Source organism: Phragmites australis, chromosome 6 (assembly GCF_958298935.1).
Source record: "Phragmites australis chromosome 6, lpPhrAust1.1, whole genome shotgun sequence".
NCBI lineage: Eukaryota > Viridiplantae > Streptophyta > Magnoliopsida > Poales > Poaceae > Phragmites > Phragmites australis.
The window spans coordinates 43678800-43696813 of NC_084926.1; the positions used below are offsets into that span (position 1 = coordinate 43678800).

An 18014-nucleotide genomic window follows, 5' to 3' on the forward strand; every position below is an offset into this window, starting at 1 on the left:
TAGATCAGGACGCAGCATGGCATCATAGACACGTCGATTAGATTTTCCAAAAAAGGATTACGAGTGTGCCATTCCGTTGGAATAGTCATCACATTCATAACAGAACTATTGTTATGTTATTTAACTGAAGCAGTTGATGGATCGCTTCAGGAATCAATTTAAATTTGAACTGAATCCTAAAATTCCCGAAGCTATCCCAACCCAAACACCCCGTAGAATTTAGATTGCCCTACCTGGTGAGAACAATATGTGAAGAACATTATATGAAACAGTACAATTATTCCCACTATCTAAAAGATGTTATCCATCGCACATAATCGAGGCTTTTATGTGCGACAAGAAAGTAGCTTTCATTCCAAGGCAATGTCCCCACGGATTAGCAAGGCACGATTGATCCGCTGATGGCGAAGGCTCGAAGGCCTGAAGCAATGCATATGCAGATAAGCATATAGTAATTATCTTTAAGAAAATTGATACAGATGCACGTAACATGTGGGGTTGCCTCGCTAGTGTATCAGCTCGAGGGAAGTTTGTTGCACACGCTAACACAAAAATTTACGGAACTTCGTACCAAATACAATGCTTTGTACAAACAGGCCCAACCATCGCCACCTACAATACAATAATTCATGCCTAGTCCATTCTCCTGTCATCAGATTCTCCATCCAGTCCCACATCAGCAGTCCTGATCTCGGGTTTGGTACCGTAAGACGAAGCAAAAACTTATAGAAACTTGCAAGCAACTTACAACCTGTTGAGAAGCTTCACAAAATGGAGAGGCAAAAGCTAGATGCTGACAATTATAATTACAAGAGCAGAACAGGGGGCACAGGGCAAATGACACGGCATACAGGGATCAATCAGCAGTCGGTTCGGTGTCCATGCAAAGATGAACCAGTTTCTGCTGGTACTGCCCGAAGACCTCACTGACTGCTTCTGGGTCAGCTCTGGCGTTGGTCCTGACCCTGATGTGTCATTGTCGGGCTCTGATTCGGCGGTGATTTGTGAATAGATCTCATGGCAGGCTAGCAAGCACATGGCTGCGATATCTGGCCGCTGGTTCTTGCGGAGGGTATCCAAAGCCTCCGGCAGTGCTCCAGCAGCAACATATAGTATCGGAACTCTATGGAAGAAGCAAATAATATGTTGGTACCACGAAGAGGAATAAACAATGGACTCCTGTAGTTGTAGGGGGTCAATTTTACCTCCACATATTGTGCTCACCACGAAGAACATAATCAGCCCATCTCTGCAGTACCCTGCATGAATCAAGCATTGCAGACAAGAGCTACCTTAGTACAACAATGGACTGATTTTAACTACTGGCAGCTTCAAGAAATAATACAGTTATGCTTAGCTTCACCCTATGCTACAGAAAAGATACATCCTTTTGTTTATCTGTGATTCCAGTACAGATATGTGCCATTCACAATTTTCATATCAATAATATTTGGTGGAGTGGTGCCGCAGGCACATAGATATATCAGGATGTCAGCTACACTGATGATTAGCATATAAGCTCATGCCACCAGCTTTCTCATCTACTTTCGTTTCACCTTGGGCAGATAGGCCAAGCTATATTGATTATATAATCTGAAACCGTGTTGAGACAAAAACATGGTAGTTTTGCAATTACTTAGGTCTATCCACTTTTGTACATAATAACTAGCCACAGTTGAGTTGAACCTTGCATAGTCAGATCCATGCAAATGGCTTGCGGCCAAAGTTGCAGCATCATTCCAGCGACCAGCATCTTGAAGCTGAAACAGAACCAAATGTTAAATGTGGTTTGACCCATATCCAGTTTGATAACAAAATTTAAATAAATAAATAAAAATAAGATGCACAATAGCATCCAAGTTGTTAATAGTACCTGTGAACAAGCTTCCTGATATCTTCCCACAGCACAGAGAAGATGTGTGCCAGATAGTGATTTGTCCGTTCTAACCATATTGGCTGCAACAACCTACAAAATCATTACTTAATTAAGACCATTCTCTGCAAACAGCCATAGCCATTAGGGCATTTACTTAGAATTTTTTTTAGCTAAACATTGAAGGATTATGAAGACAAATATAAAGCTCACATCTAAGCTTAGTTTTGAGAACTACGAAGTACTAACAGTTAAAATGGATCATGGATGCTTGTGTGGACACTACTAGAATATGCACGAGCAAAGATCAAGCAGGAGGACTGTAGCACACAGATGATCAAAGATTAGTAGTCCAATTCATGTTGAAGAAATCGCTATAGAACACTGTAATGTTTGCATTCTGCGATTAAGAATGAGGTTTTTTTGGCTTCGAGTTATGCTTAGTCAACATACACTGTCCGTAAAATTCTATTGCCATTTTTGTTAAACATTTATAAAATTAAATACTACAAAGTAATTTGGTAATAAATATTCATATGCTATTTCGTCATGGCTAATATAGATACTTTTAAATAGACCACTGATCAAATTTAAAAGGTTTGATCGCCATGAAGAAAAAAAGCGCAATTTTTTCGAACAAATATAAATAAGCACACAAAATGTTGTTTCATTATTGACCTTTCATGTGCTGGCCCCCTAATACTGACTAGAGACAGTATACTATGACATACTGTATCTTTATCACAGTGTCACCCAAACCAAAACCTCATTCTGCAGTGAAGAAAAGAATTTGTTTATCTTACGGCCAATCACCTTCACTGCAAGTTCATGCAAGGATTGTGAGACTGCAGATGACAGCACAACTGCTCTTAATGCATTTGGGTAAAAATTTGATTCTTCAGGGGGTATCGAAAGTAACAATGACACCGCAGCTTCTAAGTTCCCAAGAGAGACAAGCCTGAGTTCATAGAATATGATAAAACATGCATCACATACAATTACCTAGATATGTCTTACTCATGAAGGAGTTTGAAATATTTGATTCTTACTCATGAACACGCTTTTGCAAAGCCTCTTCACCATCGAGCTTGTCATGCCATGGTATCCTTTCATTTGCATTGAACCATAGTTGCTCTTGCTTAAATGCCATTGTGCTTAATTGCCCATAATTCTGTGCAATGGATAAACTGCTACATTCAAGAGAATAGGTATATTCATAGAGTATTAAAGTTACAGCACATCACATTTTTTGGCGACCTTTCTGCCTGGAGATCCCTCTCTGGAAGCTATCCGATTCAATGTGGAGCCTTGTTCAGAATCAGGATGTAAACTTGATTGTGAGATCTTCTCACTAGATCTATTTGTTGATTTATCCAGGAAATGGCGAAGAGCTTGAGGCAGCTGTAGCCAGAAAAGCGCTTCATGGAAATCACCAAAAATCGCAGCAGCAAATGCGAACCTTGCATAAGTTCCCTTGTTCACTATAGCGAATATAATCTGGCTCGTCCATCATCAAGAATGCAACCTTCACAAAAAAGTAGTGTCATTATGCCAAATCATCTACTGGAAAAAAAATCAAGATGTTGCTGACATACCCTCCTTTCTGTATGGTTCCAACACTTTCAGGAGCAATTCAGCCACTACTGCATCACCAATAGGAGGAAGCGTTGTCTCAATCATGTAACTACGAAGATCACCAAAAGTTGCCGGTGCCACCTTAAAGCTGTCACTAGCTAATTTATCACTATTAGTGCATTCAAACCAAGAAAGCTTCACACCAAGTTGCAGAATCATACGCAGAGCCTGAGAGAAAAGCATAAGAGGATAAGTGCTTGTGCTTCACAATTTGATCTTTCGAAAGGGCAAAATACCATGCACATGCATAAAAGGTCACTTGAAGAATCACAATTCATGAATACTTGCAGTTGCTGATTTCAGAAAGGCGATTGTCAATTAGTATAATTAGTTATAAAAATGATATTTTGCGAGGAGAAGAATATAAGCAAATCCACAAGCAGCATTTTAACGCACATGAACGTAAATGTGAAGTAATTCTTATAAATCTGACTTATCAGAATCAACTAGCAACATATACATACAGCAGAGTTCATGCATAGTATTAAAAACATAACTCTTCAAAATTATATGCACCTTACCAAAGCATGTGCAGTTGGAAATAGTACAGGCAAACAAAATGACATTGGTCTAAACCTCTCTTTCATAGCCACTGGCTTTGAACTGGAACTGCCCTTGGCGTCACTGGTGGATAGAAAAACAAATATTACAAACGTTTTACATGTAAACTTTCTAAAAAAGGGAAATAGAGCATCCGACATAAGGTTGTCAGACACCAAAAAAAAAAAAAACAAGCACCATGCTAAACTAAACAAGGTTTAAAGAACCAAAGAAGAGAATTCAAATTCTTCTTAGAAGTTACATATATTCAAGTTACAGAACGGCGGTGGCGGCCGTGGCGGTCCCCCGCGGCGAGTCGGAGCGGGCAGCAGTCGTCGTCGTCGTCCGCCGCGGCGAGGGAGGGCGGCGCTGGGGGGGGGGGGGGGCGCCCAGCGGACGGCGGTGACGAAGGAGGCGAGGGAAGCGGTGGGCATGGGGAGCACGCAGAGGAGCTGCATGGAGCGCGGGTCGGAGACGACGACGCTGCTCCCGGCCCCGTGCGCAAGGAGGCCCGTGGGGCTGAGGTCGATGCAGCCGCCGTTGCTGCGGCTCGGAGCATCATCGCCGTGGCGCTGCCGGCGCCGACCGCATTGCCGCGCGATCGCGCCGACGGGGAGGCGGAGGACGCCATCGCGTGGAGGGGGGACGAGCAGAGTCTCTCCCTCAGATCTCGTCGCGAATCACCACTTCAGATTGGGAACCGAACAGGGGTCTCTTCTCTCCCGTGGAATGGAAGGAAGATCGGTACGGACTGCCGGGCCCGTGGAGGTGGGGGAGATCTAATCTGGACCGTTGCAAATGGACAACCGCGTGCTTTGAGATTCACGCAAGACTCGGTGCACATTGGGTTGCCCTGTTTGAGAGTATTCTTAACTTTAGAAATTTATAATAGCACATTGTTTTGCAGGCAACAACAGCATAACATAAGCCGGCAACAACACAATGACAGCTAAACAACATAAAAAAGAAGACCACATAGACTAATAGAAGGTCACAATTTCTAGATATACACCAGCACTGCAACACAATAACAACAGCATTAAAAAAACCATAATTTACTGATTGCCAGCATGACAAGTTCATATAAACAATAAAGCAGATGTGGCAACAGTTTCAAACACTATAAATTCAGTTTCAGTGAACATAAAGATCTTCAAATGAAGATGAAAAAGACATAGTAACTACGAAGTTGCTTTCACATTCATCGCCAAATTAGATGAGTGGGAACGAAAGGTGTCGGTACGAATCTCCGAGCTAATCCAAAGGTCAGAAATTCGACCGTTGCCTTCACACGATAAAACGACCGACCGTCACACAGCAATTTCGCACGTTGCATCCAGTACAAGGTTACAGCACGATTGCCACAGTGGCAGCTGCTAAGCTGTACAAGCACAGATCTGAATCGAATCGAGCCTAGATGCATCGTCCTCGTCCAAGTCCCACCCATGCAAGCTCAGGCTTCTTCGACGCTGCACCCCGCGCGCGCGTGCGCGTCGTCCAGCGCGCGCCGCAGGTCCTGCACCACCTGCGACATCCCTGGCCGGAACTCCGCCTCTTGCTGCGCCACGCCATGCAAAGCAAGCAGATGAAGCTCACACATCAGTAGCCATCGAACGAGCGTTGGCTGCATGCAGAGGATGGGTGTTGGTTTTGCTCCACACTTGCCTGTATGCACCGGCCGATGATGTCCGCAAAGCGCGACAGGGACCTGACCGGCGGCTGGCCGTCGCCGCCGAGGCGCGGGTCGGCCATCCTCCTCAGCGCGGCGAGGTCGTACAGCCGCGGGCTCGCCCACGGCACCAGGTGCCTCTCGCCCCGCTCCCGCGAGCTGCACGCGCGCATCAGCCGTCAGCTACAACAATGGCAGGTGGCAACGACATCGCAGCTGGAACCGAGGCACGTACCCGTCGTAGGGCTTGCGCCCGGTGAGGAGCTGCAGCATCACGACGCCGAAGCTATAGACGTCGCCCTTGGCCGTCCACGCCGCGGAGCCGCCGGCGGCCTCCGGCGGCTCGTAGCTCAGCGTGCCACCGCAGTAATCCGACAGCTGAAATGTAGCAGACGCACTCTACACTCGTGACGTCGTGATTCAAGAAACCGATCCCGTAACCGATCGAATTGTTTCTTGGTGTGTGATTCCAGGTTACATACGTACTAAGCATCAATTAATCAGTACCTGTGAAGTTGTGATTGAATTACCTCAAGAGCCAGGCCTGGCGGCACAAATGGGGCAAGACCGCCTCCGGAGACTGACACCCGCAGCTCGCTGTCGATCAGGACGTGTTCAGGCCTGAAATGCCGGTGAACGACCTGCTTCAGCTGGCTCCCCTCATGAAGATACCTTCCAAAGAACATCGAATTCAGGTACAGACTCATCAGCAAGAACACTTGCATTCTTCCACACAGTAACGACAAATTATATTAGCAAGAACAAGATGACGATATTGGCATACTCCAGGGCTTTTGCGGCTTCGAGGGCCACAGCTATCCGGGCATCCCACGGAAGCATCTCTGCAGGGTCAGACACCCGGTCCTCCAAGTCGAAATGCATCATGTCACTGAGAGTGCTGTCACTGAAGTGCTTGTAGACGAGCAACCTCTGGCCGTGCTCGACGCAGCACCCCACAAGTTTTTCGACGTTGGGGTGCCGGAGCCTGGAGATTCCCTGAACAATCTTCAGGAATTCAGCGATCGGCATTTTTGCGGTGTTACCTTCAAGCTTCAGCACTGCAAACTGGGCGGCACAGAGAGATGATCCAGGTGAGAACGTCGCAACTAGCACTGAAGAAACTGCTGCATGTCGGAGTTGGTGTTTTTGGAGGTACAGTTACCTTACTTCCTTGGTGATCTGCTTGATAAATTTTACCGAAACAGGTCTCCCTTGCCAGATACTGATCGCTGAAACTGTTGGTGTATTGCTGCAAGGATGCAACTGTGAAGAATGTGAAAGGAAATTGCAATGGTTGTTCTGCTGAACTCCCCTGGATATTCTTGTCTGACACAATGCTGTCCTTGCTGCTGTTCTTGAAAGACGGCTGTACCGATGATCCTGCCGCCTTAACATAATCTCTCGGAGGCCACTCTATCTTCTCTTCAGCAGCTTCAGTGATCAATGAATCGAAATTTTTTTAACTCTGAATGCACAAGTGCATATGAAATGACAGGTTTATCCTTTTTGTGTACCTGAATGAAGTCTTTTCTCTGGTTTGGCAACTGCACCTAATCTAGGAGGCTCCCTCACCCAGTTCGGCAAGCTCATCTCAGCTCCTCTCAGGTACCCTCCATGAAGAGATCCCTCCCGCCGCCATTTCGACACCGCGAACACGATCACAACGACAACGATGCTCAGTGAACCGGCAGCGAGGATACTGAATCCGGCAGCTTTCGCCGGTGAGACCTTGTGGTTGTGTCTCGGTGGGTCGTCCTGTGGAGTAGCTGGAATTACATATATAGGAGGGTGTGAACCAGAAAGGGCTTGAGACTCTTGTGGTGCTGGCGATGGAGACGGTTCAAGCGGCGGCGGAGTCGCCGGAGTTGGAGAGAATCCTGGGATCGGAGGTATGGTGAAATGGTTGCCACTTCTTCTGCACAGAATCATGTAGAGAACTTTTTTGTCAGACAGACAACGAACTCTACTTGTGGAAGACGTGGAGAAAATTTGGCAAAGTAAAGCATGGTTCAGTCTTACAGGAATTTTGGGATGGAGAGCAGCTTTTTTGGTATTGGTCCTGAAAGAAGATTGTTCTCTACGTTCCTGCAGATTTAAAAAAATCGGTAAGAGTGAAGATTTTAGGCGTATGCGGTAAGAATTGTTAAGCTGGTCAAAACAGTGTTAGGACTAGGGCGATGTTACTCCGTTTTTAAATAACTGTCACCATTAATTTTAAATATCAATGTTTAACCGTCAATTTTTCACAAATGCACGTGTAAATCATTCTAAATATACAACATACTTAAACTATTTTTTATGGCAAATCTAATAATACTATTTTTATTTTACTTGCTTAAATATTTTAAAAATTATTATTGGTCAAAGTTATTGGTTGCTACAGTATCGGTGTCAATTATTTGAAAACGAAAGTAGTATTTGTTTGACGGTAGGAACTAAAGATGTTTCAGTGTGAATATGACGAAGAAATTACAAATCTTTCAGGGGAAGATCCCCTAGCACATCAAGTGTCCCAGTTAGTTGATTGTTCTGTACATGCCTGCAAGGTGCAAACACGCACCAAATTCATGAACTGCACTTAATTTAGCACAGTTATCCAAAAGGAAAAGGAAAAAAAAACTGCAGAAGGATGGAACTGACAATGTTGACAGTGAGCTCAGCTTCGCCATCGAATCCGGGAGTTCACCGCTGAGATTATTTGAAGAAAGGTCTCTGCAAAGCAGAATCACAGCGCAAACATCAGTGAGCTGCACACCTCAGGGTCTGCAGATGCTGAAGGATGGATAAAAATCGGCGTGTATCTCTCACAGCTGTGTAATTGCAGGCGGGAAGCTCTGCGGCACCGTCCCACCGATTTGGTTGTTGCTCAGATCTCTGCCGCGGCGACGATCACAAGATGATCAAATCAAAGAGAAGGCAAACTAGTACAATACTAGAGAGAGAGGGGAAAACCGTGATGTGCTAATGCTCACAGTCTTGTGATGGCAGTGAAGTCTCCCAGTGTTTCACTCAGCTTCCCTCCCAGGCCTGCACCTCGGAGCTCTCTGTCATGTTGGCACTCGTCAGGTTACAGGACATGAACAAAATCCACCAAAGCACACGCGCAAGACCGAGGCGGCGAGGCCCCGTTTCGAACGTAGGAAACAGTTCAATTCCTAAAGGAATACGGAAGGTCCCCTGTGTTTGAAACGGATCAGGATGCTCTGACTTTACTCCTTTGAAGTCACTGTGACTTCGTAAAGGTCTTCGTAGAGGTCGTAAAATCAAAGGATCTTGATCCGTTCGAAACAGTGCATCGTCGAGAGGAAACAAATTCTATAGAATCCTGTTTAGGAAGATTCTTGTAAAATCACATCCATACAATCTATTTCATGATCTAATAATTAGACTGAAGAGTAAAAAGAGTAAATAGATATGTGTCATTGTAGGATGAAAAGTCTTTTTATAAGATCAAATCCTATAGATTTTGCTTCCTCGTGAAAACAGCGTAAGTGGAAAGGGCTACCGTACATTGCGGTTATGTTGGGGCCATCACACTGCACCCCCTGCCATGCCTCCTTGCAGGGGTCTCCTCCTGACGCAGCCCAGCCGTCAAGCTCCGGCGAGCCCAGGGACGCGTACAGGCCGTTGATCGCATCAACTGCGTTGCAAAATTCAGAGAGAGGTCAGTCAGCCTCTGCGCATGGCGAGATCGGCAGCGGAGGTTCTTCCCTTACCGTCTTGCTGGCTCGTGTAGGGGCCGGAGAACGGGAGGGGGAACGGGAACGCATGCAGCCGCAGCAAGCAGACGGCGAGCCATAGCGTCACTCTCAGGTGCGTCCTGCTGCGCATTTTGGGTGTGAATTCAGAGGAGAAGCTGAAGAAATTGCACGACGAAATGGGCGGCAGAGTTCAGGAGCAATGGTGGCAATAACACTGGCGATCGATCACATATCCCAGCTGATTGATATATGTGTGCAAGCTCCTCTTGGTGCACATCACACGACCAGGAATGGTCTCCAAGTGATGAGTGACGAGATGGGGATATGAGCTGGCTTGGCCCAGGCGTTCTTCTAAGCTTGTGGAGCAGATTAACAGGATGTCACTGATCACACCCTAACACCACCTTGCACGATTTGTCTGAGCACCGGCATGGAGTAAACTATGGCCCTGATTCAGCAGCGGATAAGCAGGACGATGAAGTGTGATAGTACTACAATCCTAAGCAGATGGTTGCTAGAGAGTAGAGACGATAGCATGGTGAAGTTCAGGTCACCTACCTGTTGACTGCGTGGCATCGCAAGTTAACCCTGGGGAACGAAATCAAGCATGCGTGCGTGATTGCTTGTGAACAATGATAAAACAGGTCATTGGTACGGAGCAAAATTGTTCAAAGAAACGTTAATGGCTTGGGTCTTTTCTTTTTTGAGGGAATAATGGCTCAACCTTAGAAGAGACACTTTTTGCTCTCTTTTTTAAATACAACTCATAGATACATACACGTACTCACACCGTTAAACATTCACACTCACATAACATAACATCTATTGATGACAGGAGATACGGAGCGTAGAGATCGATAAAATCATCACAGTCACCTAGCTACGACAAATACGTCATATATCACTAAAAGATAAAATACATAAAAAGCAACTCATGATATTTATTCCTAGATAGATAAGAGGTATAACCACGTTCACTGACCATCTAAGCCAATACACTTTTTGCTGCATCACTGGTTGATTGTAGCTAGGCCTAGACACGTCAAAGCAGCTGAAACTGTGTCGGTTGGGCAAACTGGGCCTGAATTGATTCGGGAGAACTTGGGCTGAGCTAGCAAAGCCTTTCATTTCCTCTCTAAGAAAGTTTACGGTCCTCCCAAGCACCGTAAACTTCTCTTCTTTTCCTCTCTAAGAAAGAGTACATGTTTCGATGCATCTACATCCTACACCGGTCTCCTACAATGATTTCACATGAATTTTATACAATGATTTCACATGAATTTTATAAAGGACGGGCCAAATATCGAAGAAGTCAATGAAAACAAAATTAACGCAATCCGAGCAGCGCCATAATCTACTTGTTGGGGGTACTTGGGTTGGGTCTTGGGTGGCTAGTGCTTCTGTTCAAAAGCCAGTAAGAACTCACTCGATTGCACGCTGAAAATGGCTAATTGCGATTTGAAAATAAACAAAGTGCCTGGTTGTCGAGTCTACCTAAGCAGAGAGCTGTGGCGAACAGGTCTCACCGGTAGGCCTCGGCATTCGGTTTTTCTTATTTTTCCCGGTTTGGTTTTTGATGTATAAATAATTCGGTTTTCAGAACATGCAAACCAAAGATGATGAAAAATGTTGGAAAACATCCCATTTGGTTTCGGTTTTTGTGGTTCGGTTTTCGGTTTTGCTAGGGTTTTGCCAGCCTTGGTGCCCACCACCGGGTCAAGCGGACGGAGGGGGCTCAGGGGACAATCTACGTGATTCGGTTTTGGTTCGGTTTTGGTTCGGTTCTGGTTTTTTCCAGGCCTACTCACCAGGCAAGGTAGGTGCACGCGGTGCTGCTCCTGTAGTTGTGGTAGCGCACGCAACCTTACTTGTTAATCACATCATGAATCAAACAACTTCTCCTCATGATGATTCAATTTGCTGGCTAAACCACAGACTAAGCAATTTCTCGCCGTACCTAAGCGCCATTTTGTGGACTCAACTCCTCCTTTTGATGTACACGCGAGTACTTTCATCCATATTATCTGTAAGAATGTGATAAAGTAGCATACTCGTATGTATGAATGTAGTGTACGCGTATATACATATACATTATCTTGTAATCGCAAAAAAAAACACTCTTTTTTTACTGATAGAGATTTTTTATGGACTCAATTTTTACGGATAGGTATTTTTCATTAAGAACAAAAAATGATTCTAAATCCGAGAACAAAATAACTCGAAGCTGAGTGACGAAAGAACAAGAAATGATTCTAAATCCGAGCAGAAATTTCTGTTATCACAGGGCGTACGCCGACACCTTCTACCCCTTGGTGCGCGGCGTGGCAACCCATTCCTGCCTTCTTGGTCCTTCTTTCCTTCCTGTAATAACAGAAATTCTCGCCTCCTTAATCCTTATTTGTAACAAATAAAAAAGAAAAGAGATTTCCATTGTGGTTACCCAAGATCAAGATGCCACCTCAAAAGTCCAAAGCTGCTGGGCATGAAGATAAGTTTCTTTAATCCCTCCATGCCTCCATGGATTAGTTCACAGTGGTTAACCCCGGCCCGATCCAATCCTGCGCCGGCACCCAGCCATAATATTCCAAGGATCCCAGCGCGGACAACCAATGGCAGCCCGCCAGGCACCACTCCATGGCATTTAGCAGTAAACAAGCGGCGGAGACGCTGACCTGCGGTGTAGTAAGATTTGGGAAGCTGCGACTCGACATTGCAGCAGTGGCCATTGCCGGATTTTCAACCATCTCTTGCGTTCGTTGGTTGGTCGGCCATGGTGATGGAGGTGGAGGCCGACATGGAGCGGGTGCTCGAGCGCTTCGACCTCATCCTCGACCGCGACGGCCGGAGGAATTCATGTGAGCGTTTGGTGGAGACGTGTAGTGGTGCTGCTGCTCTGTTCTCGATCGGTTGATGTCCAAGAAAGCGGCTGATCATGGCTGTTTCGGTGGATCCGTGCGTGAGCGTGCAGGTGGGACAGGGAGTGATCTGAGCAGGAGCGGCGGAGGAGGAGCGGCGGGGGAAGAAGGCGGCGGCGGCGTGGTGAAGGAGCGGATCGCGCGGGCGCTAAGGATTTACAAGGAGGAGGAGGAGGCGGACGTGGACGGCGAGCGAGGCGGCGTGCTGGTGCAGGTGTGGGCGCCGGCGAGGGACGGCGACCGCCGCGTGCTGGCCACCCGGGGGCAGCCGTTCGTGCTGGCGCCGCCGCAGTGCCACCGGCTGTTCCAGTACCGGACGGTGTCGCTCACTCACGCCTTCCCCGTCGGCGGCGCCGGCGTCCCCGGGGAGCGCGGGCTGCCAGGGCGGGTGTTCGACGCGGGGGCGCCGGAGTGGACGCCCAACGTGCAGTACTACGGCAGCGGCGAGTACGCGCGCATCAGCTACGCCCTCATCTACGACATCCAGGCCGCCCTAGCGCTGCCCATCCTTGACCCCGACACCGGCTCCTGCCTCGCCGTGCTCGAGCTGGTCATGACCTCGCCGAGGCTCCGCTTCGCCGCCGTGGTCGACAAGCTCTCCAAGGCTCTCCAGGTGAGCTAGCTCCTCTGCTCCAACTCTTGATCTGCCCATCGATCTTGCTGCTGATGCAACACCATCTCTCATGAAATGTTCAAGTTCCATGTACTGTAAAAACTTCACAATAATCAACATTAGTGACACTTAGGCCCCGTTGGAACACAGGAAATGTTCTTTTTTTGTTCACGTTTCCTTATCTTCAGGCGTCTAAAATCGCGCGCTGTGTTCGCTGGCGAGTTTAGGGGAGAGGTTAGGGTTAAGGGTTCATCGGTGACTCTAGGAGCTAGAGGGAGGCTGGTGTGGTGGCCAGACCAACGGTGGGCTGCGGTGGGCTGCGGCGAGGCGGCGGTGGCGCCGCCGGAATCGTGGGCAGCAAGCGGGCGGTGGGGGAATTCGTAAATGAATTGTTTAGTGTGGCGGCAGGCAAGAGTGAGAAACGCAGGATAGAAGAAATAACCGGAGGTTGAAGATAAAGTTTTGCGTGTTGGATGGAGATCGAACGGTCACGAGAGATGTCATCCGAAAGGAGCTCTGTTTTCACGCATCTGAAAATTAGCATCTTCCTTTTTTTTATGAAATTCATACGTTTTGACCATTACTGTATGTACCAATGCAATGCAGGCCGTGGCACTAAGAAGTTCAGAGATCTGCTGCCCTCCGCCCGAGGTGCGAAATGCGATCACATGAGATTTCAAGAATGAAAACACTGGTTCTTCTCATGATCCATTCGTGTTCATCTACTGATGCAATGCCATTTCTCTCAAACTAGATTTGCAACGACGAGGCGGCTGATCAGCGAGCCATGTCCGGGATTTCAGAGCTCCTGACCACGGTGTGCGAAGCTCACAGGCTGCCACTGGCACAGACCTGGGTCAGATGCAAGCGCTGCAACCCCGACACGCGACGCGGCGCCGCTCTGACGGCGGAAGGCGCGCCCTTCCACCTCGCCGACGAGGGCGTCCGCGGCTTCCGCGACGCCTGCGCCGAGCACCACCTGCGTTCCGGCCGGGGGGGACTCGTCGAGGAGGCGGACGCGGCGCGGAAGCCCCGCTTCTGCGCCGACGTGACCAGGTACTCCATGGACGCGTACCCGCTCGCGCACCACGCGCGCTTCTGCGGCCTGGTGAGTTGCCTCGCCGTGAGCGTGCAGCTGTGGCGCGACGACGACGCGTCCATGGACGGTGGCCACGGCCGGGAAGAGTGTGTGCTGGAGTTCTTTCTCCCGCCGGACTGCAGAGACGGCGCGGCGCAGAAGGGGATGGTGGAGGCCGTCGTTGCCACAATCATGGAACGCTTTGGCAATGGCGATCTGAAAGCTATCGCGATAAGCGGCTTGCAAGATTTGAATTTTGAGATTGTTGCAGATGGAGAGTGTGTGGTACGGCCTGATCGTGTCATCGTGGCTGATACCCATGAGCTCGAGCTGAACGAACATGGAGGAGACAAGAAGGATTCTGATGAGGAGGATGTGCATCTGGCAGCAGCTGTGGGTAGTGCAGACATTGAAGCACCCAAGATGAACAATGGTGAACAAAAGGAAGGTGAGAATCCAAGATCACGAGTTGGCAAGAAGAAGAAGAAGAAGGGGAAAAGAAAGGGTGAAAAAACTGTGAGTTTGGAGGAACTGCAGAGATACTTTTCTGGGAGCCTGAAAGATGCAGCGACGAGCCTTGGCGGTAAGACAATTTGTCAAGAACGACCTTGAATTCCTTGGTGAAATTTATGCGCCAACGCGCATTGTCCAGACATTTTTGACATAAACCATGTCCATGACCAAAAAGTTGGATCATCAGTCAGGTAACACGTCTCTCTTCTTGTGCAGTTAGTCCGACAACGATGAAGCGCATCTGCAGACAGCACGGCATCTCCAGATGGCCCTTTCGCAAGATCGCCAAGGCGAACCGCTCCCTTGACAAGATCAAGCATGTCTTCGAATCGGTGCAATACTCATCAAAGCCCATGGCTGCTGCTGCTTCTCAGCAAGCTGCAGCTGTGGCTGTTGCACGCCGTCCTCCTGCTCTGCCATGCCTATCAAGTGCTCTGGGAGTGGCCTCCTCCCAAGGCTCATGCCAAGAGCCTCCTCCCCTCAAGAACACCGCATTGCGCACGCCTTTGCGTGGCGGGGACGCCTGGGTGGTGACCGTCAAGGCCAGCTACAGAGGAGACATCATCAGGTTCAGGGTGCCGTGCTCTGCCGGTGTCGCGGCTGTGAAGATGGAGGTGGCCAAGAGGCTGGGACTGGAGGCCAGTTCATTTTATGTCAAGTACCTCGACGATGACAACGAGTGGGTGCTCCTGTCCTGCGACGCCGACTTCCAGGAGTGCCTCGACGTCGTCCCGGCGTTGTCAGCAGCGTCGTCGTCTGGCTCCGGAGCGGCTCAGCCGGTGGTCAGGCTGATGGTGCAGGAGGTGGCTGACATCCATGGGAGCTCCTGTGGCAGCTCAGATTAGTCACAGAACTAGAGGTGTAGGGCTTAACCAATGCATGCTACATGCATTTTGACAGAGTCGGTTTTCTCTGTTCTTCTGTCAGTTGCTCGCACGTCCTGCCACTCCTTCGATTCTTCAGTTTCGTCAGTTTGGCCAGTTAGAGTTAGAGTCGGTTTTCTCTGTTTTTCTGTCAGTTGCTCGCGCGGCACGATCTAGCACAGCTTTAACGGATCGTGGCACGCTTAGTTAGCGGCCTTAATGGCCATGTTCTTGTCTAGTTTTTCTATATAAGCAATAGGTCACAACAGAAAACGCTGCATCGTTTGAGCAGCACAAAACACAGCGAGCCGAGTTCAGACTTCTGGAAATTCAGTTACTGTAGCAAGCCCGAAAAACACCTGATTTTCGTCAGAGAGAGAGAGAGAGAGAGAGCAGTGAGCTGAGAGCCTCCGATTGCGTGATCTCCAACACATTTGTAGAACTGTTACTGATCAGCGTCACTACTTCCATGAGGTATCTATGTCCATTAGACCTCTAAAAACTTCAAGCCACAAATAGGAGCATATCAAAGTGTTGTTATCTCAAGTAAAAAAAACTAGCCATTGTGATGAACTAGTATATCTCACGGTATAGAATATACTGATGCAACTAATCATACAACTGGGAGCTTGCACTTCACGAAACATAGATTTCTGTGAGGCAACCGCAAGGTAACATAACATAATACACAGAGAAGGAAAGCATGGGGGTACACTTCGGCATTGTTTTCGATCTACCGAATTGCTAAAATGCTAGAAGAGAAAATTCTTTTACTTGATGACAAGAATATTGTTCTGCGTCAATCCCTTGCCAGAGATTGGGGTACTCCGGTGACAATCTCCACTCCCCATCAACCAAGAATTTGATCTCATACCTTCAGAAGGCATATAGTGAATTTACTTACATTTTTTGTAAGATAAAAGTGAATTTACTTACATGAATAATGAACATGATCAGCATGGAGAAACTGACAAAACTAACCTCCCAGGTCTTAGATTCAGAGTCGCAGAGAATCTTGCATAGTCACCTGAATACTCCATGGACAATGCCTCACCCTGGGACCAGCCGTCGAAAGAGCCCATAATTTGCACATTCTGATGTGCAAACATACATAAACACGGTGTGTAAGAACTAAACAAAAAAGACCATGAGGACAATAGCAGACACATGACAATGTAATTTTAAGCTGAAAAAAAAACTATATCTTGCTGCACAATAATTTCTGTACCCATATAACAATAAAATTTACTTACCTCAGCCATGCCGACCCAGTAGACAGAAATTTCTTGGGGTTTTAAAGAGTCAACATCCTTTATCTGTTCCATAACCTTATCGTGAACAGCTGTAGGAAAACAGATATTATTTCTCAGCAAATTTCAATGTTAATTCAATTTGAAGCATTACACGCTTGTTGCGAGAACTTACCTTCTAACCTGGAGAGAAGATAAGATTGAATATATTTTCCATTTATCTTCCTAGACCCTGACCGAACATCAGAATTAGCAATCTCTTCAGCTAGGCCAACCAGAGCCTGTTGACATCAATGAAAGCGTGAAGATGTACAAAAGTATAAACAATAGTTTGAGTAAAAACATCATCAATAATGTTGATCACTTATATACTCATCATACAAGATTTGAACAAAACCAGGAATGAAAACATCGCTTTAGGTCCAGTTCTAAAAATGACAAATAAAGGACATTGCAATATTATCCTCTCCGTTAGTGGCAGCAACAGAAAATACTATTCGAGTTTGATATGATTATAGGAAGTACTTGTATGCCACAAACAGAACAAGGTAAGTTGACTGACCAGCGAAAAAAACCGGAACCGGCTCTCTGACGCAGAGGAAGTCAGGGAGCGTAACTTTGCTCCGTACTGTAGCAACGAACAGTTTTAACGCTAACCAATAAACAGTAACCCATGACCAATATTCCTGCGAACAGTAACCTGCAGTAGTAAAACAATGTAAAACACTGTTCATCCAAGCTCAGTACGATGTTCATTCACTGTTCCCCGTGACTTGACTCCTCTGCATTAGAGGAGCCGGTTAAAAAAAATAGTAAACACAGTATTTTAAGAACTGAATTTTGGTATAGTTGTATCATCTTAATGTATAAGAGTTAATAAAATTTTACTATAAAAAACTGATGACAAACGTCGGAGGTGTCGGTTATGACGGGGAAATGAGTGGCACGTCGTCACCACATGGCTCTCTCCGCCGCCTGCCATCGCACTCGACGCCATGGACGGGGCGCACATGCTCCTTCGGAGCCAACACCAGGAGCAACGCGTGTGCTGGGAAGGCAGATCTATGCACACGCGCATCAATACTATATCCTAACGGTGGAGGAATTGGCGTCCTCTCAGGGGCGCTGCTACTGCAACAGTGGGCCTAAGTACGTATACGTGTATATATATGTATACATATATATCTATACATATATATGTACATGCATATGTATAGGTATACATATATATATATATATATGTATACATACATATGTAAATTTCTTTTTCAAAAATTCTAAAAAAATATCGAAATGAATATTATTTACATTAATAAATCAACTGAAAAAATCTAAAATGCAAAGAAAAATATCTAAAACTCAAA

At 46.9% G+C, this 18014-nt stretch overlaps 3 protein-coding genes and 1 pseudogene across 4 annotated transcripts; 1 reads left to right on the plus strand and 3 right to left on the minus strand.

Annotated features, from left to right (window-relative positions):
* Positions 1-472: 472 nt before the first annotated feature.
* LOC133922705 (uncharacterized) lies at positions 473-4283 on the minus strand (annotated as a pseudogene).
* Positions 4284-5118: 835 nt separating this feature from the next.
* LOC133922704 (protein STRUBBELIG-RECEPTOR FAMILY 1-like) lies at positions 5119-9878 on the minus strand. Of its 2 annotated transcripts, XM_062368148.1 has the most exons (14): positions 9434-9878; positions 9228-9357; positions 8690-8761; positions 8526-8591; positions 8358-8429; positions 8191-8256; positions 7737-7802; positions 7232-7632; positions 6880-7148; positions 6502-6782; positions 6248-6389; positions 5953-6095; positions 5714-5876; positions 5119-5606 (listed from the first exon to the last, which is right to left on the minus strand). In XM_062368148.1, the coding sequence occupies exons 1-14, from the start codon at positions 9546-9548 to the stop codon at positions 5502-5504; spliced, it is 2091 nt and encodes a 696-aa protein (XP_062224132.1). In that variant the 5' UTR covers positions 9549-9878; the 3' UTR covers positions 5119-5501. The 2 variants fall into 2 exon arrangements, with proteins under 2 accessions (XP_062224132.1, XP_062224133.1); XM_062368149.1 differs by lacking the exon at positions 8191-8256.
* A 2103-nt stretch (positions 9879-11981) lies between these two features.
* On the plus strand, positions 11982-15435 carry LOC133920716 (protein NLP3-like). The gene is made up of 5 exons (XM_062365313.1): positions 11982-12273; positions 12387-12946; positions 13553-13597; positions 13701-14607; positions 14754-15435. Exons 1-5 carry the CDS (start codon positions 12189-12191, stop codon positions 15380-15382), a joined length of 2226 nt encoding a protein of 741 aa, XP_062221297.1. The 5' UTR covers positions 11982-12188; the 3' UTR covers positions 15383-15435.
* Positions 15436-16170: 735 nt separating this feature from the next.
* LOC133923266 (protein PTST, chloroplastic-like) lies at positions 16171-17647 on the minus strand. Its single transcript, XM_062368671.1, is given in 7 exon segments — positions 16171-16215; positions 16217-16274; positions 16382-16494; positions 16654-16742; positions 16826-16931; positions 17226-17350; positions 17638-17647. Coding segments are annotated over 7 exon segments (546 nt in total).
* Positions 17648-18014: the final 367 nt, after the last annotated feature.